At 37.6% G+C, this 25,376-nt stretch overlaps 2 protein-coding genes across 6 annotated transcripts; one reads left to right on the top strand and one right to left on the bottom strand.

Annotated features, from left to right (window-relative positions):
* Positions 1 to 536: 536 nt before the first annotated feature.
* On the bottom strand, positions 537 to 5,625 carry DYNLT2 (dynein light chain Tctex-type 2). The gene is made up of 4 exons (XM_085541360.1): positions 5,199 to 5,625; positions 3,204 to 3,347; positions 2,268 to 2,426; positions 537 to 986 (listed from the first exon to the last, which is right to left on the bottom strand). The coding sequence occupies exons 1-4, from the start codon at positions 5,259 to 5,261 to the stop codon at positions 876 to 878; spliced, it is 477 nt and encodes a 158-aa protein (XP_085397486.1). The 5' UTR covers positions 5,262 to 5,625; the 3' UTR covers positions 537 to 875.
* On the top strand, positions 5,181 to 21,588 carry ERMARD (ER membrane associated RNA degradation). 5 transcript variants are annotated; one of them, XM_085541354.1, is made up of 18 exons: positions 5,181 to 5,431; positions 6,473 to 6,641; positions 7,719 to 7,858; positions 8,377 to 8,478; positions 9,309 to 9,398; positions 10,204 to 10,301; positions 10,937 to 11,041; positions 12,149 to 12,259; positions 12,735 to 12,837; positions 13,306 to 13,335; positions 14,007 to 14,075; positions 14,875 to 15,045; positions 15,818 to 15,901; positions 16,666 to 16,745; positions 17,541 to 17,669; positions 18,837 to 19,046; positions 20,296 to 20,409; positions 21,069 to 21,588. In XM_085541354.1, exons 11-18 carry the CDS (start codon positions 14,007 to 14,009, stop codon positions 21,226 to 21,228), a joined length of 1,017 nt encoding a protein of 338 aa, XP_085397480.1. In that variant the 5' UTR covers positions 5,181 to 5,431; positions 6,473 to 6,641; positions 7,719 to 7,858; positions 8,377 to 8,478; positions 9,309 to 9,398; positions 10,204 to 10,301; positions 10,937 to 11,041; positions 12,149 to 12,259; positions 12,735 to 12,837; positions 13,306 to 13,335; the 3' UTR covers positions 21,229 to 21,588. The 5 variants fall into 5 exon arrangements, with proteins under 5 accessions (XP_085397480.1, XP_085397478.1, XP_085397479.1 ...); XM_085541352.1 differs by having other exon boundaries at positions 12,149 to 12,263; XM_085541353.1 differs by having other exon boundaries at positions 10,905 to 11,041.
* Positions 21,589 to 25,376: the final 3,788 nt, after the last annotated feature.

The following is a 25,376-nucleotide window of genomic DNA, read 5'->3' as shown; positions in this document are numbered from 1 at the left end:
GCCGTGGATGGCGGGGAGCTGCCGCGCGGCCGGCACCGAAGCCCTAGAGCGCTCCTGCCCGCGCCTTCAGCCTGGGCACAGCTCCGTACAGCCCGTCTGCACAGCCCCGGGCACGTTCAGGGATAACACCGCCAGCCTTAGGAAACGTTTACATGGAGCTCCTAACAATAGAAATGGTGTCAGAGCTCCTTTCCCACATTCCGCAAGATCTGTGCCTCGCGGATCTACCTTAACTCTTATTAGCCCTCGCCGTTGTTGTCTTCTACAGCCCGTTATCAATAGCCATGCTCCTGGGCACGTTCTTCTTGTCCTTGCCCTGAGAAGCTGCTTGCTGAATTCAGCGCTTACTCACCCGCCTGAGCACTGCAGTACGTAGAACAAGACTAATAGTCAACGACCAAACTCAGCCCCTTCCAGGAGCATATGTGGAAATTCACACCAATTAAGCATGTAAAAGATGGCTTCCCATTGACATTTCTACCTAAAAAAGCCAAACAACACTGCCTTCTCTCTCAAGAAAGTATGCATTCAAGAAACCCATTACCTACAATTTATTGTAAACGTTAACAACTCGATGCATACAACAGGCAAGCAGCATTCAAAATGTGCTGAAGTTTGGCTTTCCACCAGTTGCTTTGACTTCCACATCAGAGTGTTACAACAGATGAAGCCCATATGTATGTACTCAACCATAGACGTTTTAGAAACCAGTTTTTACAAAGCAAAGTGGCCAAATTTATCTCGACTATCACGTCAGCTTTGTTATTTTTGTGCTACATTTTGGATCGATGCTGTTGGGTAAATGGATGCTCTGAACGTTTTCATATATACCGAGCACTGTGCTGCACAAAAGAAGGTGTATCTTCTTGGGAGAGTCACTCATAATAACAAGCCATTATCAAAGCCAGTGCAATAAATGTTTTGGTTTCACATTCAGCTGAAACCCAGGTGTCTCTTTGAACATCCCAGACCCATCTGCTGGCAACCTAAAGGAAAGAAAACACAAAGCTATCAGTGGAGTTATTCATAATGCTGCTTTTATGTGTTGAAATATATATTTTGAAACACAGTGTTTCACGAGTGCTGATATAATTCCATCATGAGAGCTACAAATGGAACTGCACAATGGCAGTGAAAATGAGCGAGTGCTGTTTGATACTAAAACGCATATTCTTCCTCCACATTAAATGTCCCGCCACAACAGACCCAAATGTGTCTACACCAAAAACTCACTTCTCTTTCACGTTCATTTGTCAGCACTTTAGCATACTGTAATATAACATCAAGGGACAGCAGTGTTGGCAATAAATTGAGCTAAGAAGTAGCTGCTCCTCTCCACCTCCAGCATATTACTCAAGCATATTTGCAGCTATTCTGAACTCTCGACTTTTTCAAGTAGAATTCTTTTCATATCTGAAATGTGTGACGTTTGACTGCTGAAATAAGCAAATTCTTCATTGGAGCATTTGAGTAGACCATCCCATCCTACAGCTCCACACCCACACAGCACAGATTTAGAAGCAGCGTACTGTGACACAGCACTGACAGTGTGGGTAGAGGAAAGCCTTGCACAGACTGAAGGCAGCATCCCTTCAAATATTGTTTCACACAGTACATTAAAAACAAGGTATGATGTCACCTTAGAAAGACACAAAGTTTTAAGAGGTGATGCTCAACACTCCTGTGTTGAGTGCTCTTTAGCATTCAGAAAGAGACCAGAAAGAGCATTGAATGCCAAAGCCAGCACTGCAAATTTACACATGAAAACTGCAGTCTGTAATGCTTTTGCTTTGCACGTACCACATCACTCTTGTCAAGTTGTGGTCCCAGGAGCATCCATTTGGAGGCAGCTACATGTTCAAACAGTTCCCTCTCACTCCCTTTCCACATCAGCCCATGCTACAACTGCACTGCATTTTACACTGACACGCAGTGACCAAACTGGAAATCAATGGTCATTGGAAAAAGACAAATATTCACTGCCCTCATGCAGTTATACTGGCATAGCACAGAGTGAAAACAACTGGTTGACAGAAATGCATGGGCTGCTTACCACTGTTACTGGACTCAGTAAAAAAAAAATAATAAATAATAATAATAATAAAGAAATTAAGTGTAAAAAAATCCACCCCCAAACAAGTAAGGAACCTAATAGCTCCAAGATCACCTCTCATTACTTTGGTGAATATGGAAGAACACCAAGAAGAGATTGTACGACTGTAAAATTCTGATATATATATATTCTTATAAATAATTTGTTTGCTCACATTTATTGATTGACCTGCCTTCTCCGCAATTAGCACTGTGACCACATACTTATAACGGTCAAAGCCCATTTCCTTTGTAGCCTTCAGTATTTCTTCTGAGAGAGAAGTACACAAGGATGGACTAGAGCCTGCATCATATTTGGTCTCTTGAAGTTTATTCTGTCAAAAACAATATTGAAAGATCTTAGTTCTCATCAAATCACAAGACATTTTTACAGGTGTTTTCTTTAAAAGAACTGATGAGCAGAACAAACTGTAAAGTATAACTCGAACAGGGAAGACTGTATTATTTTTACTATTAAAAATGTTTTATCTAGTTTTTGAAAGCGACAATTAAAGTTGTCCAACCAATCTCCATTCAATGAACAGGGATGTATTATTAATCTCCAACATTTGGTCACTTTTCACTGGAAGAGAGTATGAAAAATACCAGTTGAAGGCACATCTTTAGAATTACAAGAGTTGGTTGTATCTTTTCAAGGTATCACTAACAGCTACATTTTGACTTAATGGAATGTTCCCATTCTTTTCTGCCTAACTTTTATATGCAGCGGTCAGACTGTTGAGGACACCAGGTATATTTTCTGCAATTCATGTGATATTAATAGAAATAATTGAAGCTTCACAAGTTGAATATCTGGATATTTTGGAGATCGGGCTACTTTGAACTGTACTGTAGCTCACTCCAGTTAAGAAGTGAGAAGGAGCGTAAGAAGCTTCAGCTTGATGTTAACAGCACGCGCTTTGTGGCTATGTTGCAGAAGGCCTTTTGCACCTTGCAGAACAGAGCACATTTATACTACATGTGTGTCAAACCCGAATGCCTGCTAAGCCTTATGCATATACTTAAGCAACTTCCACTGTTCCATTTGTATAATCACTGCAAGATAAGTTACCATTGCCAAGAAATAGACAGTTCACCAAAAAATACTGTACCGTTAGTATTGCTTGAGCTTTGCTTCTTACTAACTGATCCTGAAATTTATTGAATGGCTCCAGTCTGTAAGTATTAAGATATTTTATTTTTCCACGAGTTTTTGAATACTCTTCTTTCATAGTACCTAAGATCTTTCCTTTCACCTGTGCAAAATAAGAAAAAAATAATAATAATCTGCATTACATATAGAATCATAAAATCACAAGGTTGGAAAGGACCAATAAGATCATCTAGTCCAACTGTCCTCCCTTTACCATAGATACAGAAAACCCCTAAACCATATCTCCTAGCTCCCTATCCAGATGCTTCTTGAACACTGCCAGTGATGGTGACTCCACCACCTCCCTGGGCAGCCATTCCAGTGCCTGACCACTCTCTGAGAGAAAAAATTCCTTCTTATGTCTAGTCTAAACCTCATCTGATACAACTTGTGGCCATTTCCTTGGGTCCTGTTTGTTGCCTGGGAGAAGAGGCCCAGCCCCTCCTCATCTCAACCTCCCTTCAGAAGTTGTAGAGTGCAATGAGGTCTCCCCTGTGCCTCCTCTTCTCCAGACTGAACAATCCCAGCTCCCTGAGCAGCTCCTCATAAGACTTGTGCTCCAGACCCCTCACCAGTTTGGTTGATATATATCAATGATACATATCAATGACCAAGTGTTTAATGGCTTCTAAAAAACATCTTGTGGTAGTAGATAACAGAAACAACAACAACAGAACAGCCTAGGAGCGTGTAGGAAAATAACAATGGTTGGCTTAAAGCAGAACCATTAAATAAGACAAAAGCTCACAGAACCAGTGAGACTGCAACAGAAGCGACAAACAGAGGTCATCCATACCAGCTACCTTGTATCCACTTCTCAGTTTCTCCAATTCTTCAGTCCCTTGCTCTACTTTCTGACTAGAGAGAACTTAAACCAGAGAAAATCATCAGCTACCTCTAGGGAGAGAGCACAAAGAGGATATAAAATCATGGTGAAAGGCTCATGCTAAAAGGGACAGAAAAAATAGAACACACTTATGGTAACACAAAAATCTAGTGCAATTTTCTCGATAAGACATGTTACTTAGAGGCTCACAAGCATTTTAGCCAGAGGAGTCTGAAAATAAGGGAAACAAAATGGTTCATATGATATCACTTAAACATTACCCATGTTGACACGAGAGACATTACCTACACCTATATCTCCTGTTTCCTTAACATTAATTTTCCTAAGAGCTGTCTATGATGATGGTAGCCCTTATGCAAACTGTCTGCAAGTGTTTGTTGATATCACATCACAGTGCTGTAGGGGTTAGAAGGGATCTCAAGGGGTCACAATATCCAACTCCGCTGATTAAGCAGGTTCCCTGCAGTATGTTGAACAGAAAAACTTACAGAAAGGTCTTTAATATCTCTAGAGAAGAAGATTTGTGCCAACAATTTGAGCCCTGAATAGTGCTGATACTGCACAAAGATGTAACTCTTCACTAGGAGAGTGGTTAGGCCCTGGAACAGGCTGCCCAGGGAGGTTGTGGATGCCCCGTCCTTGGAGGTGTTCAAGACCAGGTTGGACGGGGCCCTGGGCAACCTGATCTAGTAAAGGTGTATGTTTGGTGGCCCTGCCAGGCAGGGGGGTTGGAACTACATGATCCTTGAGGTCCCTTCCAACCCGGGTCATTCTGTGATTCTGTGTGATTCTGTAAGTAGGCAAGCTACCACTCAGGCCATAAACTCTCATAATCTGAAAGTCAAAACTCTGAAGGTTATAGCCTTTACCTACTCATTACAGGTCCTCTTAAAAGAGGGAGATCCCGTTGGCCTTCTGGGTCACAGGGGCAAGGGTAGCTCTAACAGGAGTTGCTTTTAGGTTACACAAACGAGCTGAGGGCACACTCGTCCCTCACCCACAGATCAACCACCGGCCATCACCGCCCCTCTCGGGGCGCGGCCGCGATGACCGCCACGCCTCCCTCACACCCGTCATCCCGGCGCGGCCGTTCACGTTGCTCCTCACCCACATGCTCGTTCGTCGCCTTCCTGTCCTGCCGGTGGCAGCCGACTTGGAAGAGTCCTCCATGGTTGCGGGTCGGCGGCGCCGCTTTCCACAAGGAGGGGGCGGCTGGGCGGAGCTGCCTCTGCCCCGCTCCCAACGCCGGGAGCAGCGGCCACGCTCGCGTGCAGCCGGTGTGACGCTGTGCTCCAGCAGCGCCCCGTGACGTACAGCGGGACGGCCCGGCAGCAGCGGAGGTAATGGCCGGGACGGCCGCCGGGGTGGGGGGGGTGCGAGCTCTCCGCGGCCTCGTCCCTTGTGATCTGTTGCAGTTGTTCCCGTGGTGCTCTGGAGGTGAAACCCGGAGCGAAGGACCGAGTGGAGTGTTTGTGGAACAATGCTTTGCGGCCATCTTGGGTTAATTGCAGGCCCGGTGCTCCCGATGGCACCTGAGTGCAGCAGAGGGTGTGCAGAACTTACATAAACACACTGATCTTCAGTCTGTCTGTGTAGTTTGCTCAAAAATTAATGTCTCCTATTTATTGTATGAAAACTACAGCAGATACAGACAGCACAATAACGTTGTTTGACTGAATACATTCACAGTTTCAAAGCGCTATGTTTCAGTATAATCACCACCAGTAGCCAGTTAGCATGGATGAGCTGATCGACATGCTTCATTTTGTGGTGTGGCAGATGTGCATGGCTGTCCAGGACATGGCTTATCTTATCATGTTGCTGTCACCAGTGCTGAAACATACCACCCGCTGCCCCATATCCTCTGTTTGGTCTCCATAAGCGTTCAGCAAGTGTCAATTGAATGTAATTGATTCCCTTTTTTTTTTTTTCTGTATGGTGGAATTCAGTTCCGTCCCCTTTCTTCATATGTGCTTCCACATCAGATGGCATTTGGTCAGGCTGCCCCCTGCTGCCTTCTGTCTCATGGCAACGTAATGGAATATTGGTGGGAAGGTTCAACCTGTACTGCAGTACAACCAACATCCATTTCTGATGTCAAGAGCCAGCAAAATAGGAGGCACTGTTTCAGAGCAGCCCTTGTATACAGAATGGTTTAAGTTCCAACCCACATGGGCAGCTCAGGCTGCCCAGGATCCCATCCAACCTGGCCTTGAACACCTCCAGGGATGGGGCATGCGCAGCCTCTGAGCAGCCTGTGCCAGTGCCTCACAACTCTCTGAGTAAGGAATTTCTTCCTTGTGATTAGTTCGGTAGACATAATGCATCAGAAATATACTGAAATTACACAAATAAAAGCAATTCTGTCCTTCACTTTTCAGATGGCTTCATCAGAGTTGGTCACTACTTGTCTTTCTCCAGCTGTGCACTACGTGATTTGCAAACTTGGATTTGAGAAAAAAGACGTCTATGATATTAATAATATTGTGTCTGAAAATGGAGAAGTATGTTGGCAAGCTATTACAGAGCATGTGTGTTACCTTGAATCAGGTTGGTGTTCTTCTGGTAATATGTTTAAAGCTGATGCAGAATTTCACTAATGTACATAGTACTCAGAACTTAGTTATTTTATTTTAGTATAGCATTAGCTTCACTGCTAGAATGTACATTAATTATCTACAGAGAGCTTTAAATGTTATATCCATTTTTGGTATTTGGTTATAGCTGACTCCTAAGATTCAAGTAATCTTCAAGTAAGTAATCTTCAAGTAATGCTACACAGATAACTCCATCCTTGCTTCCCCATTCTGGGTTCCCTGCTCCTTTTACCTGTACATAAGGAGTTTTACCACTCTCTTGACTCATACATATTTCCTTCTATGTTCTTTATATGTCTTTTGCAGTAAATTTGAAACACCTGGGAGTCATCAGCAGGGCTACTGTGGTTTTTGTTTTCTTTAACTTTTGCTTATACAGTAGTATTATTTGTTCTCCCTTTTGTATATTGAACAGTTTATGCTTTTTCAAGAAGAACAAAATATTTGTGTTCTGATGAACTGGCAGATTGTTCATTCGCCAAACTGCAAGCTTTTGTTAATTTGCAGAAATGGTCAAAATGGTAGATACTTTTGGCTTGAGCAATATTTTCCCATGAGTCAGGAGAAATTTGCCACCAAAGAGAAGCAGTTATACCACTCTATAGGGTACCACATCCCTCTGCATTCTTTAAAGGGTGTAAGTAGTGCTATTTGATTAAGCCCTCAAATCTTGCAGTAGCTTCCAGCTTGGTTTTGTGGAATTGCTGTACTCTTTTACTAGTGGATTCTTCCACTTTCAACAAAAATTGAATGTAATTAGATGTATTATAATAGAACACAAATAGAACTTCAATTCCATATTTTCTTGCTTTTCTTTTGGAGAAGGCACTTGAATCTGGTTTCACAGTGCACTTCTCTGTAGTTCATTTGTACGTTTTTTTGGACAGTAAATTGTAGTTTATTGGTTGTGCTGAACTTATAGGGATAAAAATGTTTGAGCTAAATATGTATACAGGCTTTAGGAGGTTTTACTTGTTATGACTTTTAAAGTATAGTTTGGTTCTAACCACATCCTGTTTTTCAATTCAAGATCAAAGTGTGGATTATATCAAAAGCATCCGATCACTTGGACCTGTTTGTGAATCTGTTAATTTGCATTTCAAATCTCTAACCAAGGAGAAATTTGTAGTTCAGTATGCATCATGGTTCCACTGGACAAACTACACAGAGGTATGGAAATATCTGTTGACAATTGTATTTTTACACATGAATTCTTTGTGGAGGTTTTTCATAAGAAAACACAAAAGAGATCCATGAATCAAAATGCTTAGACTTCATGACTAATTGTCCTTTTTTGATATATAGTCCCTTCTAACTTTCCTGACTCAGTAATTATATACATATATATAATATATATTTATATATATAGGGCCTATTCTAACCAAAGATGGTAGGATCATTTTCTGTAAAATCTAATGGTCTGTGCTTAATATCAAATTTTATTTGCAAAGTCATTGATAGTTTTTATAAATGTGTGGTACTAGATAAGTTTTGACTAAAAACATAAGAGGTGGACAGTAACCCTTCAGTCATCCACTTCAGTTTGATCACCTTGGCATGGTTTTCTTTCTGTATTTGCATAATGACTATCACAGATGAATATTTGAATCACATTTTTTGTGTGATTTTGATTTCTCTTTCTGAATATGTAATTCAACACTCTTCCTCTTCTCTCCAAAACCACACAGTTATTTCTTGAAGTTTTTGATGTTCTACAATGCGCCCAATCTACAGAAGTTGCTCTTGGCTTAATGAAGCTAACATCGTGCTTGGAGAGAGCTTTGGGTGATGTAAGTGCCACCATGAGGATTCAATTGCAGGTTTGGTCTTATGAGAATAAGCTCTTAGATTTAATTGCACACTGAAAAAGTGACAGTATTGCGTGTTATGTGAGTAAAGATATTTAAGACCTAATAGGAAGCTGGACTGATAAACTGGTCTTTTCCTCCTTTTTTTTCCACACTCTCATTTTTATTTTTCAACTATCAGTTCCTTTTTCTGTTTCACTCCATAACCCCCTAGGTGCCTCCACTGTTAAGGGGGAGCATGCAGGCTGGGGAGAATGGAGCACCTGTTGTTTTATTGTTCTTGGGGAAATCACGTCCTCCCTGCCTCTCCCCAGTTTGCTTTCCTGTCAGCATATGTTGCCCATAGATGAGACAGACTAACTGGTTGTTAAGTATTTATGAGGAAAGGGCAGTAGACAAAAGATTCACACCTAGAAATACAATTTTCCGAAGTCTGAAGGGGTGGTGAATTTTGAAGCAGTTAAAAATTCCCTTAACTATATGGTGTTATGCTTGCTTTCTTGCTTTTTTTTTTTCAATTTTATTTCATTATTTTTTTTTCTTGGAGAAGAAGGTGTTTGTAGACACTGTGAAAATCATAACTGAGTGCATAGGATATGCATTCTTTCCTGATGCAGTCCATAGATTTTAATTTACCGTGGAAGTTTAGAATTGAAAGACATTCTCAGTTGGTAGGTTATGTCTGATTACTGTTCTTACAGCAATGAAGATGCTTACTGGATGAAATTAGTCAAGGACTATGCTTGAAATACAAAGAAACGTACGGAATTATTTATGTTATAATCACTTTTACTTATTATCTTTTTTAATAGGTATATTTACTGGTTGGTAAAGATTGTCCCTTCCTCCTAAGAGATCTGCTTGCTTCTGAGCAGCTTGCAGTTGTTTTTGGACAAGTTGTGGTAAGTGCACAGTTTTGAAATAAATAACAAATATAGATCTGATTTTCTTTTTTGCCTGGTTTCCACTTGTAGTCTTTGCTTGTGCTAAAGAAGAGTTTCTTTCTTGTGTAATACGCTGGGGAAACTTTCGTTTACATACATGTGAATAGTGAATATTATAATTGTAAACTGAAATAATTTTAAAGGGTAGCTCATAATTCTTTTAATTGCTTTTATATGTGAAAAACCCACGTACTTAAAATGTCACATATCTTACAAGGGAATAAACAAGCTACAGTGTTGTCCACCTCTTTTTGAGTTGCACAACTTGAGATCATAAGTCTCGCAGTGGCAGTTTCTTGTAATATTTGTTCCCTTTCATTACCACTGTAGTAAAATGTTTTATAATATTCTTACTATTAAAAACAGTTCCCTTTTCCCAGTGGAACACTGAGAATGCAGCTTTGAATGCAAAATCTTCTTTTTTTGTGTTAATTCATATTAAATTACTGTGGATGTGTAGTATGATAAGTAAAAGCTAAACTTGATTTAATTTGTTTTCCTGTCTTAACTGTTTAAGATGTTTAGCAGTTCTGTTCTTTCTGTATTGTATTCTACAACATGTATGTGTAAGTTAACATTTCCTCTCAGAGAGTACTGGGAATTACAAATAATGAGTTGCAGTTACTATGACAAGCTGTGACCAGTTGTCTTGACAGTAGACGTTATAGTTTCTCAATAACTTCTCCAATTTCCTGTCAGGGAAAGACACAGAGTAATAAATAATAAATTTCTTCATGTAGTAATCACTTTGTTTATTAATTAGATGGATGTACTGAGGATATTCATTGGGTCGCCGTATGGTCTGAATCTTCGTAACGTTTTGTGGCATGGGTTTGCATCCCCACAAGAAATTCCTGCAAAGTAAGTTCTTAAAAAAAAAATCTTATTTTCTCATCCAATCAGACTAACAGTGCTTGAGAATCAATTAATAAAACTTACTACTCTTACAAAAAGAAATAATAATAATAACAACAACAACAACAACAACAACAACAATAATAATAATAATTCTCTAACACCTTTGGTAGTGCCATGACAATTTTTGTCCTGCTGCTGCTACTGCTTCTTTTGGAACTAAATTTCCATAGAGTACCTCGGCCATTATGAAACTGATCAGTTTTAGGAACAGTGTGTTTTTCTGTCAGGAAAAATGAAGAAAATTAAGGTCTGAGCAGTCAGGAATAAATGAAAACAAAAGGTAGAAGAATAGGAAAGGAAGAGGAGCAGCAGCAGCCAAGGAGAATGTACTGATGGTTTTTTTTCTCCTAATTCTACATTGTTTAGTCATGCCTGTAAAATGTAATTAATCACTGAGCTCCCTTAGCCAAGAGGGATGGTTTAAATAGGTACTGGATCTTGTTTGAAAGAGCAAAAAAAAACTTTGTCCCTAACTCAGAAATGTGGATTATTTGCAAAAGATTTTGTTGTATCAGCTTTTCTAATACATTATAATATTCTCCCTAGATATTGTGCTATGCTGCTTTTTTTAACTGCAGGATTGGGTCAGCTGTTACAGACATATCTTCTGCAAACTAAATATGTTTTAGTACATCGACCTTATGTGACCTTCATTAGATTAGAGGATCTTGATGCCTTTCCAGGCAAGTATTTAACCTTTAGTCATTACTTATTACTACGTTCTTTATTGTTTCATTATTTACAAGTATTGAAAATAATGTGCTTTCCAGAGTTAGGTGACTGAATCTTTTAGGTAAGATACTTGTATATAATGCCTTTAGATGAATCAGTTGTGCTTGTAGACAACTTAGACAGCATTTTAATATATAGACTGTTGTACTGATTAGCAAAACAAAACATACTGAATTCTAAAATGAATACAACACACTGAAATGTGTTAATAGTACAGCTTATGAAAGACTTCGGCTATGTGTTTCAATGATTTGATGATGAGGATTCACTTCCTCTAATAGTCATCTCGTTTTTCTTTACAAAAATCTTTAATTCTTTCCAGAATCAGTGGATTCTAGCTGCAAGGGTCCCATCTAGCTGCAAGGAATACTCTGCAACTTGCAGTGGAGGTTGTGGTGAAAGAGAGTATGGTTACACATCCTCAGTACCCAGATACTTACCTCAGGAAAATTCAACAGTTGAATATTTCCAACATCTCTGCATCCTTCCCCTTACTGGAGGCCCCAGGCTTGGGCACAGTACTCCAGATGGAGCCTCACAAGGGCACAGTAGATGAGGGCTGTCACCTCCCTTTTCCTGCTGGCCACCTCTCTTGTGATGCAGCCCAGAACATAGTTGGCCTTCCAGGCTTCAAGAGCACACTGCTTGCTCATGTCCAGCTTAAATGTCAGTACAGAACATTTGATAACATGGGAACAATTTCATACTGATCCTATTAATGTATATTATACTTTTCTGAAGTACTTGAAGCAGGTGGAGAACAACTGAACAGTAACTGGAGCCAGTTACTATGTAGTTTAGTCTCAGAAAAAAGCACCCATGACTTTTGAACTGCATTTACTGTGTCATTTTACATTATTAATAGAAATGCAATCTTATAAACTCAGTTTCTGATCTTAAATCTATCACCATTACTGCTGTGTTTGAAATGAATTGTGTAGCTTAAGTCCCCCTTTATAAATGCTGAAGTAATCTTATCTTTTCAATGAAATGTTAAGAATTAATTACGAAACTGTAAATTGTATGTAAATTATTGATGCTGTTTTGCTAACTTGCAGATCTTAATCATGAAACACTTTCTGTAGCGGAAGAGCTGCTGCAAGTGTCTAACTTTGTACTAAGGACAATGCTACCCTTTTGGATGGCTGCTTTAACAGCTTTCAAGCAGAGTAGGTAATCATTCATATTCTTTTTTCTCCTATTTTTTGTCTTGTTCTGCATTTTTATTTGTAGACATTCATGAATTATAGAATACTAGCCAGCAGCATTTGTAGATTCCAAAGGTTTTTGTTGAATCTGCAGGAGACGTAGCTGAGAAGGAGAGCTTTACAGAGCAAAGGGAAACAGCTCTTCATGTATCAGAATGCTGTGGGTTTTGTTTTTGGGGTTTTTGTTTTGTTTTGTTTTTAATTTTTTTTTTTTTCATCTTCCTTCTTCATTCATGTTTTTGTAAGTTAGTGTTGTATGCTTGAGCTAATTTGAATTAGGTGGTCAGCTTCTGCTGGGCACGGAAAGTCGTTTAGTTTTCATATGGTCTTATTACCAAGGAATTTTGGTCTCGGTTGTTTGACCTGGATCTCAAATTTCCATTTGGATTGTATTTTAAGTGAGGGAAAAGAAACAGTTTCTCTGTTATTTTTGCAGGTATGCTGACTGTGTGATTCTCTTACTTCCTCAGCTGGAAGCTGGACTTAGATTGCTCTTCACTACAACTAACAAATGTCCAAATAGATTGCTAACAGCTGAGGTAAGTTTCTGTCTAAAATCAGTTAGTGCTAGCAATACATGCACAGTAGTTATTCTGGTAGCATGGTGTCTAAATTTAGATTTCCTTCCCCCAAAATCTGAGAATTAGTAGAGCATCATTTACAAATTTCTAGTACATTTTGATGAATGACATTTTCTTTGTTTTAACTAGAAAGTAAGGAAAAAAGATGCCTGCCAATAAAAGTGGCCTGAAAAAGTACTTGGAGGTTTGTGTTCTGGAATGGTAGTTGAGAGAGGAAAGTCGATCACGTTCCATTTATTTAAAAAAAAAAAAAAAAAAAAAACCTAGTAAAAAAAAATCTTATGTTCTCTTTTATTTTGTAAGGGTTTATTTGCTATTCATATGCCTCTGGTATCTCATGTATCTGAACTTAGATTTATTCACTTATATGCCCATATAATTGTTTTCTGTTGGTAATTAAACAATGCTTATTGTTTTTTGTTCCAGTCTTCTGCTTTCTACACCACTTTTGATGAGGTATTTATGATTTTATTTTATTTTTTAAATTCATAGCAGTGTCAGCATTTAAACTTTTACATCATTAGCAGTGATCAGAACATGCTTACTAGTTGCATTGGATAAGGGATTAATTATAAATTTTTCCAAGTAGAAAATGATGGGCAGTAAATATACTTTAAATGTGGCATCCTTCAGAACAGAACAAGAGCAAACAAATTATAATGAACAGAATTTAATTTCACAGAATCACAGAATGACTTGGGTTGGAAGGAGCCTCAAGGGTCACCAAGCTCCAGCCCTGCCCACCACACGCAGGGCTTCCAACCTCCTTATCTAATACTAGACCAGGCTGCCCAAGGCCCCATCCAACCTGGCCTTCAACACCTCCAGGGATGGGAAATCTACAATCTCTCCCTGGGCAATTTCTTTTAAATGTTTTTATTACTTATTTTATATGTTTTTATTTTATATTTCTTCATCTCAAAGAAACAATTTTTGGTAGACTCAGTTATTCAAATTAAATACAAATTAACCCTGCAAGCAGAAATCCTCAGTCTTACAGCTCTGATTGAATTATCTCAGTCTGTCAGTAACAAATAGGCACCTTGACTCTGAAGCAGCTGAACTAATTATTACATATTAAAAAAGCTCATTACTTAGTGTTTTTCTATTCAAATGACTTCTTCTAGATGCTAACAAAACATTTGGCTAATGAAGAAATCAATCAACTTCCTTCAGTTCTTGAAGAACCTGCTATGGCAAGTGTTTTGACAGTTCTTTCTGTTGCTGTTATTTTGTTTGTGTTTTTCATTTGTTTGGCTTTTTTTGTTTGGTTGGTTTGGTTTTTGTTTTTCTGGCATTTAGCAGCATATTTATGATCATGTATTTATTTATCTCTTGTTGCTTATCTCCAGTAGTGTAGTTTCAGAAACGTGTTGTTTCATTGTGAAGGATACAAAGTAGCACCTAACATGCTACATTTGGTTAGAATCTAACAGTCTTTCTATCAGAAATGTTCAGGTCTAGGAGTTGTCTGAGGCAGACTTCTAAGTTTAGCAGAGGAGAGTGGAAGAAAAACAGATGCCTCGTATGAGGAAAGCTAAACAGTTTTCCAGTTACTTCTGGGGCATATCCTATACTAGGTGGGCAGATCATACAACAGTATAGCTGCAAGCTTGTCAGAGCACACCCTGCACATTGCCAGCCGAACAGAGAGTCAACATGAAAAATAGAGGTATTAAATTTAGAGGTCTCTTGAGACTGTAAAAAAGAATATGATTTTATTGCACTGGGAGTCAGAGGCAGCGAGGCTATGGAGGACTTGGGTCATAAAATCAGAGAAAATCTCTTGTTACCCTTTATAGAATAGCTTGTATGTCAGCTGTAGGGTTCTTGAGAAGCTAGCACAGTGGACTTAGCTGCCTCTTTATTTTCTTATGAACGTAGTTTGTGTTTTTTTCTCTGTCTAAAGGCCCCTTTTCCTATGGACACAAATGCACTTTTTTACTTTTAGAAGACACTGTATATGCTTACCTCTATTGGTGTACATCTCCACAGGAATTTCTTTGGGATTTCTTGAACCACCAGGAGGGTCCACGCATAAGAGACCATTTAAGCCACGGAGAGATCAATCTAAAAGCATTTCCCAGAGAAATAGCCAATCAATTGTTGGCGTTTGCAATTACACTACTCTGCAGGTTCTCAGATGAAGACACGGTCGCTTTTAAGGTGGGGTTCAATATTATGCTGTCAGAAGAATCTTCAGTTGGATGACAGATGTGATTTTTAGAGAGCTTTATGACTATGTCTTTCTTGACAGCAGCTTTCCATGGAAATGAAATATAAGTGAAAAACTGTGCAAGTATATTTTTTAGGATTGTAGAGAAACAAGTATAGAAAGTTTTCCGAATTGTGATCCTTTCTTACTGTATCTTAATCTGTTTGCTTAACTAATCCTTATTCAGGTAGTTGATCCATTATATAAAACAACCATAGCCTGCCCAGGGGGATATGTAATATTTGAGAAACTCTTTCTCTCTGACCTACTATAAATAATGGAAGTAGCTTAGAAATGGAGATGTGATTTGTTAACTCTCCTTACTGCATATACTTTTTGTCTAGCAGTATGTATTTTGTAACATTAGTACTATTATTTTTGCTCCCCCAAATTTCCTGTTCATATTTGCCATTACTTTTAATCTGGTTAAGCAACCTTTGAGATAAATCTTGCATTTATTGGTTGAAGCTCTTTTAGTTTATAAAGGTGATTTTTCATGCTGCTGTATTAAGAGAGTACGTAATTAGTTAACTCAGTTTCTGCCAGCTATTTCTATATGGAAAATGTCAGAGAAATTAAGCTTTAAACTGATGATTACTGCATTAGTCTGTCAGAAATTTGGAAGTCTGACTTGAGTAGTGTAGTTGGCTTGAATACGGTTAAGGATAAGTATACGTCTGCTCACAGTTAGGGCAGTTTAAAGAACTTGTATTTTGTAATCAGGAACACCCGATCATAAAGCCGCTGATGAACTGTGCAAGTTGCTACCGTTCTCGATTTCATCCCATTTCCAGACTCAAGAAACAGGTAAGTCCTTGCAACTGAAAGCATTTATGGATCCTTAAAAGTAGCCTTAGTTTTCAAACTTGGATGGTCCTAAAAAATTAGGATTTCACCTAAGTTGTTTGTTTTTTTTTTACTTCCCCTAATGAATTTTTAGGCTTTGAGAGTTAATTAAGCACACTGTTGGTCATACAGCATATACTGTTCCTGCTCAAATCACCAGATAACTTTATTTTTACCTGAATGTTTACTGCTTTATGGATTTCTTAATCTTCTTGCACCTGACAAGGATTAAGTAGTGTTTAAATCTTGGATTGGGCTACCATAAGTAGTGTTCTTGTTATTTGAAAGCCAATTATTTGAAATTCTCTCAGTGTAGCAAAATCTGCTTTTCAGTGCCACGGTATTTCTCAGACAATTAGTTTATGAACTGTTTGAAGACAATTCTTTATTGATTTGGGTTTGCAGTAAACTACTCATTTTAGACAGCTTTTGAATTGTATCTTACAAAGGCTTTTTCTAATATCAAAGGAAGGGAAGAAAAATAGTAAATTAGTTTCTTCAGATGATATTGTAGCATCAAGGTATTTTGCCCTAAGATAAACCTTAATAATTTGTGCTGGCATACAAATTATAACTAGCAAACAAGTAATTTACCAAGTATTGCAGTCTGTTTTGTTGTTGTTGGTTTTCCTAAAATAGCCATTAAGAAAACTATAATATGTTGTCCTGTTTGTCTGAGGCTGTACTTTGCATAAAATTTTTCATAACATCTTCTTGAGTTTTAGGTTCTAGAATGTATGAAGAGCATCTGCTTATGGCATGAATTACCAACAGTGTCTGAGGAATATATTCAAACAGTTAAGGGGTATGTGTATGCTGTTTTCGAAAAGATACTTGTCAAAAACATACAAACAAGAGATTAAGAGTCTCATCAGATTCCTTACTAGTAAGATATTAGACACCAAAGGGGTTGTGTGAAGACCCCTTCATTTTTCTTTTCAACTTAATCTTCGCTATACATATCTATAGCCAAAAGATACTGAAAAACCACAAACACTGCTATCTGGAAGAGAACATTGGAGTCCTTTGAAACCAACACAAAACTGACCAGCTGTTCTGTTTGTGAAGAGATATTGAGGGAGCCTTAGGAAATTACACTAGATGTTGAGCCCATCACAACAAAAACAAAAAGAGGGATCATCAGATATAAAGCAGAAAACAATGGCTTTCTCTGGAACAAGGAAGTAGTAGCTGAATTAATTGAGGACTTTACATGAGATATTAAAAAGAAGAAAGAGTATAACGTACTTATGTGATTTGAAAATGAAAAAGTCAGTTACATTATCACTGGAAGAAATTACGCTGACATAGAGCTAAGAGATGAAAATACAATATGTCAGGCATATACCTAATATGCTTCAGGATTTTAATTAATAAGCGGAGGAATAAAGTGATAAAGAAGACTGCTGAAACAGAAAAGGCTGTTTTTAATTGGAGAAATAAAGTCATAGATAGTGGGAAAACTAAAATAGCAGAAAGTGAGTGGATATCGAATTCACTGCTGTCATTATCTGCATTTTGATCTGTGCAGCCTAGATAAATAATAAGTACTGCATAGTGTTGTCATCTCAAATCACAATTTCATCTTTTATTTTTTAAGGTTGGAAGGAAATACTGAAGCTAGTATATTAGTTTTAAAGATGTCTGAAATTCTCTCTCAATGGCAGCAGTATTTACCCCATAACTGCTGTAATTCAGATGACCCAATGAGTACTGTTGCAACAGAGAGGTGAGTTTGATCTTTTCCCAGTTTCCACTGCCAGCTTCTACATGCAGATCACCACAAGAACACTCAAACCTAATTTATTCATTTCTCAATCTGAAATAGAAAATTTAATGTTACCTGTGTGGTCAGATTTTAGAGGTACACTGGTAACTCCTGTTATAACCTATCTGGAATGATGATTGGAACAACTTGTCTTTTAATTGGTACTCTGGTGACAATCTTAAGAGGAATGTGAATCAATGGATATTTCATTCCATTTCATTCCAAAATGAAACACCTAATCAAATGTAGGAGGTGTGGGCAGGACAGTGTGAAGAGGATGGTACACATTGCTTTAGTTATATAAATTGCATGCCTTTTGTTTACTGCTGCTTTATTTATATGAATTTTATGCCTTCTGTTTACTACCTATCAGTCTGCATATGTTCTCATTTACTAAAAAGAAGCCTGATTATTAAATTGTTACATGGTTTTAAAATTTTTCTGCTTTTATCACTTTTAGTCATCAATGTTTTGCTGTCTCAGAGATAATTTTGGCATGAAGGAGATTAAGAAAGACTTCTGTAAAAGTAGAGTGCTTAAAGTGATGTGTGACACATTATGTTTGCAGATTAGAAAATGACAGAAGAAAGGTATTTGGTTGCTTTAAAGATTTATAATGCAGTGCGTGGTTGGTTAAACATTGGCCTCACCAGCAGTGTTTTAAGAGGTGTTAAATCCGCTACTTGTTCTGCCTAGAAGAAAGACCATACACTGATGTGACAATTAATTAAAACCATTTGTCTGAATAAGTTTTATTTTGGTGATGCTAATTCATTGTGAATTGAAATATGGTACAAGGCCTAAACCACAGACACACTCTGATTTGATGTGTTTGATGTATCATTTTGGATAAGCATTTTTTTTTTTATTTTATTTTTTAAATTTTGGCTGTATTTCTTTAATTTGAAATGGAAAGCATATTCATCACCAGTAGTTTATAATTTATGTTACATAAAGTAATAGAAAGCACAGCCACTGCTCCTACAGAGATCCTTACTTCTAATCAGTTTTTAGATGTTTTTTTAAAGTTAAAGCATTATAAATCAAACTACAGCTTATCTGAAATATATCTCATGTTAAACCCAGCTGGCAAAAGATTGAAACTAACAGTTACTTTCTGTTTTGAAGGCTGTTGCTAGAACTGTGTGATAGATATGTTTGCACACTCTATTCTCCTCGACCTGTTCTGGAAGTGTTAGTGGTACTCCGTAAAATAAGCACACAGTGCCATCAAGTGTCTGAACAAGTTATTGCCAGCATTAGGTCGAGATACCAACAGTGGACAGAAAAGACTCTACGTTCTCGTCAGAGGCATAACTATCTACGAATGTTGAACAGGTCGGCTGATGTTTTCTCTTTACTTTGTGGCTGGGTTTATGAGAGAGTTGCATGCTGCTGTTGCTAGTTTTCAGTGTTTTTTCATACAAGTTTTAAATACAGTGTTCTCGTGTTCTTGTTAATCATCTTAGAGTTAAGTGTCAACCCAGTGAAACAGCAGAAAATCTCAATTTGGAGACAGGTTCAATGAGTGTTTTTAACATTACTACATTACTTACCTTAAGCTTTAAAATGAAAGTGTCACTTAAGGTTATAGGTTTTTAATTTCTCACTTTTCCTGTTTAAGCATAAAAAATGCCATTTGAGTTTTACCCAAGTACAGAATGATAAAGTGATTTCAGGATGCAACCTCTAGTTCTGCTGTTCTTTATCCTTATACCTGGATCAGTGTCTTTTAGATACATTAGATCTAGACAGATTTTTTTGGATTACATTATTTTTGTCCCCATTCACAAGTGTTTGTAAACAATTTATTTATTTACTTCAAAAACTGGAAAATAATTTTTTTTGCTTGATTATATTCCTCAAAATATTAAACCATATTATTTAAGAAACATGGTTTAAATGGACAAAGGATATTTGCAACTCAGTTGATCTCCATTTTATTATCCTTGGATTAACAGCTGATGGTGAGTTTTCCTCTGAAGTCTTAGTTAAAAGTGTTTACTTTTCCTGTTTTGAGATTTCATAATTTATTGTCTCATATATGATTCTGATATTTAATCTGTTCTTTGCTGATGGACTTCTTGCACTCTTTCTCGCTATCAAATACTCAACTATTTAGCATGGTTTTAGAATCATAAAATCATAGAATCATAGAATTACTCAGGTTGGAATAAACCTCAAAGAGCATCAAGTCCAACTGCAGCCTAACCGTAGTACCCTAACTAACAACCCTCTACTAAATCCTGAGCACCACATTCAAATGGCTCTTAAACACAACCAGGGATGGGGACTCAACCACCTCCCTGGGGAGCCTATTCCAGTGTTTAACTACCCTTTCTGTAAAGAAGTGTTTCCTAATGTCCAACCTAAACTTACCTTGGTGCAACTTGAGGCTATTTTCCCTCATCCTGTCACCAGTGAGAAGAGACCTGCTTTGCTCCCACTGTGAGCACCTTAAAAAAATCTGGGTAAAGAAAAAAGAAATCTGAGAATATATATATATATGTATATATATTTGTACTAGTGTTGTCAGATTAATTTGGGTTTATTTTAATTCATTTATTTTACTTTTGTCTGTTTCTAGCATTAAGTTTTTATCTCCAGTGTTGCGGCTCATCTTAGTGTTGATTACTCTGGAACTTGTTAATGTCCACTTGGTCTGTAAGAAGAATCCTTCTGATTACCATCAGTATCTAAAGTGAGTATATAAGGCATTGTGGAAATAGGAATTTTCATACACTCTTTTCATGGCCAATTTAATAGACCTGATCTGCAATACACATCCTGTGGAAACAAAAAAAGAAAAGAAACAGCATACCTTTTAGTGCATTATCATCCTTTCTATAATTATAGTCATCGGTACTATCTCATGCAGTGTTTGCTAAGGACTGAAATAACTTTGTTAAAAATGTAGGGTCCAATTATTCACATTTTTACTTATTAGATTCCTCCTTGGTACTAGAAGAAAACGATCTCATGCTCAAAATATGTTAATGCATAAAAGCTGTATTTAATATGTAAGTAATTGTACTCCTTGTGTGTCGGTTAACAACAAGTTGCATTGTGAAACATTTGACTGAGAAAGGAAAGGAAGCAGTATGCAGAAAATTGTATTACACATTATATCACTGCATTCTTTCTATGTCATTATTTAATTGCAATTCTGAAAATCATTGCTTCTTGCTGTTGGAATGAAGGAGTGGTTCTTTTCCAAAAGTAGGATGAACTTTAATGCGTAGGTCATCCTGAAGGAAATTTGGAAGTTTGGAGAAAGTAGAAACTTTAAGTCAGGCATTGAGGTCCTTTTCTCCTTTAATGTCCTTTAATGAGTTTTACTTCTCTTTTTATTTCTTATAGGTTTTTGAAGTCAGTCTTGCAGTATACTGAGAACCTGGTGAGCTACACAAGCCCTGAGAGAAACAAATGGGATGAAACCATACAGCTTACAAATAATGCTTTGTTAAAAATAAGGACATTTAGTGACAGAAAGCTGACATTAATACAGTCAGCTACGTAAATTAAATACTTTTAATGTTATTTGGACATTGTTATATCTTTTATACTTTGGAGTCCTCATGCTTGTCAAGTCTAAGGTTTAAAAGCAAACTCAATCATTGTAAAATGTGGGATGCAAAAGTTATTATTTATATCAGAAGACTGTTGACAGCGGAGTTCAGGCTTCTGAGGAATGGGCTGTTCGCCAAATTCACTGAAAAAGATTGAATGTGAACCAAGTCAGGGTGGTGCGCGTTCTACTTTAAGTATATAATGTGTTTTGTAGATTGGTTTATAAAAAAAAAAGATTTTTTAAAAAAATGTTTTTTATTACATTGTAAATATCTAAGAGTATGAATAAATACTCTGAAACATTTTAAAATTCCAGAATTTTTTTTAATGTTGCTGAAATACACTAGAAACAGTACCAAATATTGAAATCAACGTATTAAGACACAGTGAATAGGTATTTCTTGATAGCTGTGATTGTTTTTATTAGTTCAAAACAGACTCAGATCATGCACCACATTTATTTTGTTTAAAAGCATCTACTCGTTCCCAATACAAATCTAGTTAGTGAATTAATTTCATGTAGATTAAATATGAATATTTACTCATGGATGCAAATTTATTGTGGTACAAAAAATGACACAAGATTCTTTAGGTTTTTATTTTATTTTCCAAAATATGTTCCTGCCCCTTTCTAATCCTCAAAGAATAGAATTTCAAAGAAAAGCATCAACTGAAGAATAGATTCACAGGAGACCTCCTGTCTTGCTCTGCATACACAAAGTTCCAGCCATTTGAGCCATTTACTGTGAAACATCCAGATATCTGGTTTAAGAGTGGTGACTGGATTTCTCACTGGACTTATGGTATTTCTGAGGAATCAGAAGCAGTGATCTACAAATAGTTGGTTTTGTTGGTTTGGTTTTTTTCTCTCTATTATTACTGACTGTTCAGTAAGAAAATAACAAAAAAAAAGTTTTTCCCTTTTCTTCTCCCTCAAATTTTGCTTTTGTCTGAAGAATGTCATAGCTCCTGACATTGTCACATTCTCTGAATTCTGTTTCTCCAACCCAGGTATTTAAAACAAAATGTTTAGGCTCAACTATTTTCAACCTTCAAGTGATATTATCTGTTTGTCTGCTTTCAGAAAATTTATAACTAGTTTTAAATATTGTGCATGTCTATGCTCGTCTATTTGCTTCTCATACTCTGTACTCTAATATGATCTCAGGTGTCAAAAAAATAAAGGTACAGAGGTAAATAATACATCAAAGCAAGGAAGAAGTATTAAGATGAAAGGCAAAGAAGAAATGTGTTTTTATATCATATTTGGAAAGAGAGTTCACTAGGAAATTAAATTCATGAGGCATCACATACCGATGAAATCCTATTTGGAATGCAAGGACAGTGGTGGGGACATTCCCTGCTTTACTTCACAGAAGTATGCACTATTGTGAATGCACACAGAGATAAAAACACAAAGCTGAGAAGAAAGTTAATGAAACAATATCAACAAAAAAAAGACTACTTCCAAGCAGAGGTAGAAGTACTATTTCAGGTACATTTGTGCTCCATGGGAAAAAGCTGGCAATAAGTTCTGCATCGTACTGAAGCAGAAAGCTTTGAACTCTTGAAGGAAGTAACTGAGGAAGGAAGCACTGCCAGGCCATAGCCCCTGCCCTCCCCTCCAGTGCCACATGTAGCATTCATCTAGCTTTGGGACAGCCTTACACAGCTGGCTCCTCACAGGCACTTGACAGGGTACCAGGCCACAGTGCCTCGAGGTGGAGATGGGACTGAGCTTTCCCAGCTCAACTCTCAGTAAATGGCATCACTCCTCAAAAGCACTCTTCCTGATAGCCCATGATTTCACAGCTTCTGCAGATGTGCTAGCAAACAGCAATGCTTCAAATCTTTTTCTCTTAAGAACAATGGCGATGGGTTAAACCAAAAGCAGAGAGTCTTAACTGAGAACGTGAAGCCAAAGTACCAAAATGAGTTTGAAAACCATCATGTTTGAACATTTTATGCCATTTTTGTGGCCTATATAAAGGGTGTATCTAGAGCACATAAAGGTTCCAGTCATAGTACTCCATATTGCTGTGCCTCAGCTTGGGCAAATTTGACTGCAGTGTAGTTTTCATCCACAAATTTCTTGAAGGTTAATTATTTCTTTGCCTGCTTCTGATTCCTTTTGCTTTTCACCACAGAGAGGTGCACATTGTCTAAATTCCCAACAATTAAAATGAAGAAATAGATTCTCCACTAGACAGATTGCTAACAATTACTTGGCAGAAGACAGAACACCTGCAGACTCTATTTTCATGTACTTCTGTTCACCCTTTTCTTCTCACAAAAATAGCACCCCACAAACCATATACAAAGAGATAATGATCAGTCCATAACAAGGGAGTGTGTAATTAAACTTCCACTTTCAACCAGCACATGAGATGGAGAGTTTGGGCAGCCTTGTTTGTTTAGTAAGTTTGCCAGTAAATGTAGCTAGGATAGAATTGTGTCAACCCAAACATGAGGAAAAAAACCATTAAGATAATTTTCTTGGCATTGTTGTTCCTCCTGGAGGAACAGGCCTTGAAACAACTGGTTTCCAGCTTGTAGAGTCCTTTGTCCTGCAAAGGGGAGCATAAATGTTAGAGAATTGTTTCCTCTGTCATTTAATGTTTTTCTTAACTTTCTATAACATATGAAAGTTACATAAATGGTCCAGCAAAGCTGCAAACTGTCTGTGTCTGTTTGCTGTTAGATATACTCCTACGCTTCACACAAAGGCAGATGTCCTGTTAGGAATTTTCTTGCAATTACTTGCCTTGCATTTGTGATGCAAAATCTAGCTGACATTTCTTTTCCCAAGCTGAAATGTCTAGCTTTGAAACTCCACTACTTTATTGGTAAGGAAAAAGTAATTTGGGCACAAGACAAATGTGCCACATACTTCTATGCTGGTCACAATAGATCTTTCCTTGAAATTCTGTTTCTTCATAAAATGAATCTGATTGTTCAAAATAACACCCACCTTTAATTAAAGAGCTGGATTAGTAGGAAGATTGCAGGTTGAAAAAAACACACAAACAAACAAAGCACATGCTGCCTTGCTGAAGGTTATTTTAAATTGAATTGACTAATGCCCTCAACTTCATGCAATTTCCCCCAGGTTTGATCTCAGACAAACAGAGTTTCAATTACATCTTGTATATTATAGGCAGTATTCAGACTTGAAAGGTTTTCAAAGATCAAGATGAATTGGCTACTAATCTAAAAAACAAAACCAACAGGAGATTCTTCACCTCTGTACATAATTGCCTTTTCCCACTGATGAACGACTTTAACCTCTAGAACTGAGATTTCAACATTTAGTCTTCTATTAGATTTCCATTGTATAAATAAAAGTACAATGTGATTTCTTTGCTAAAGAGGAGAAAATCTTGTATCATTTGTGTAGTACTCAGTGGTGGTCAGCCCTTAAATGAGGTCTTAGAGGAGGTGGAGTCGAGCTCCACCCCTTCTGGGAGCACAGCTAAATTACTCTCACCTGTGCTCCCACAGCTGACCCAACATTTGCCTCAGTTGATTAATCAGAGGTTCAAGCTGTGTTTTCCCATACAGTTTCCATTGTTGCTCCTCTTGTGTACTATTTTATCTTAATCCCTTGTCATGGTTTTATGATTTGTTATTGATTTTTCACATCATAACACTGGGAGTTAAAAAGGTAATGTTGCCATAGGATGCAAAAGGCCAGTGTTGGTGGTACAGCAGCAGAGGCTGAACCTTCCACCAGTATTCCACTACATGTTTCCGTGTGATAGATGGGCATCAAAGGGGCAGTCTGACAGAATGGCACCTGACATAGAAGTGTGTACGAAGCAAAAGCATGTCACTGAATTCCAGTGTGTGGAAAAAATGGCATCCACTGGCCTTCATGGATGCTTGCTGATAGTGCATTTCAGCAGTGGTGACAGTGACCATGGGCCACGTGTGCTGGTGCACATTTTGACAAGCCACAGCATGCAGCCTCGTGTTCATTGCTGGAAAAACAAACAAACAAAAACCTCACATAGCTAATGGTAATGACTGTGCTGAAAAACAGCATTTTGTAGCTGAGAACTCACTCTGTTAAACAGAGTTACTTGTTTAATCTATTGT

Source organism: Coturnix japonica, chromosome 3 (assembly GCF_054131305.1).
Source record: "Coturnix japonica strain WE chromosome 3, WE-NBRP24, whole genome shotgun sequence".
Classification (NCBI taxonomy): domain Eukaryota; kingdom Metazoa; phylum Chordata; class Aves; order Galliformes; family Phasianidae; genus Coturnix; species Coturnix japonica.
The sequence above is the reverse complement of the archived record's forward strand: the minus strand, read 5'-3'. Positions and strand labels throughout refer to the sequence as shown.

Coding starts and splice junctions, on each gene's coding strand:
- DYNLT2 (XM_085541360.1), bottom strand. CDS start 5,261: ATGGAGGACTCTTCCAAGTCGGCTGCCACCGGCAGGACAGGAAGGCGA. Junction 3,348..5,198: donor GGCGACGAACGAGCATGTGG/GTGAGGAGCAAC, acceptor TATTTTGCACAG/GTGAAAGGAAAGATCTTAGG. Junction 987..2,267: donor AGGCAGGTCAATCAATAAAT/GTGAGCAAACAA, acceptor TCTTTCCTTTAG/GTTGCCAGCAGATGGGTCTG.
- ERMARD (XM_015857976.3), top strand. CDS start 6,473: ATGGCTTCATCAGAGTTGGTCACTACTTGTCTTTCTCCAGCTGTGCAC. Junction 16,746..17,540: donor TATATTCAAACAGTTAAGGG/GTATGTGTATGC, acceptor TTATTTTTTAAG/GTTGGAAGGAAATACTGAAG. Junction 17,670..18,836: donor AGTACTGTTGCAACAGAGAG/GTGAGTTTGATC, acceptor TCTGTTTTGAAG/GCTGTTGCTAGAACTGTGTG.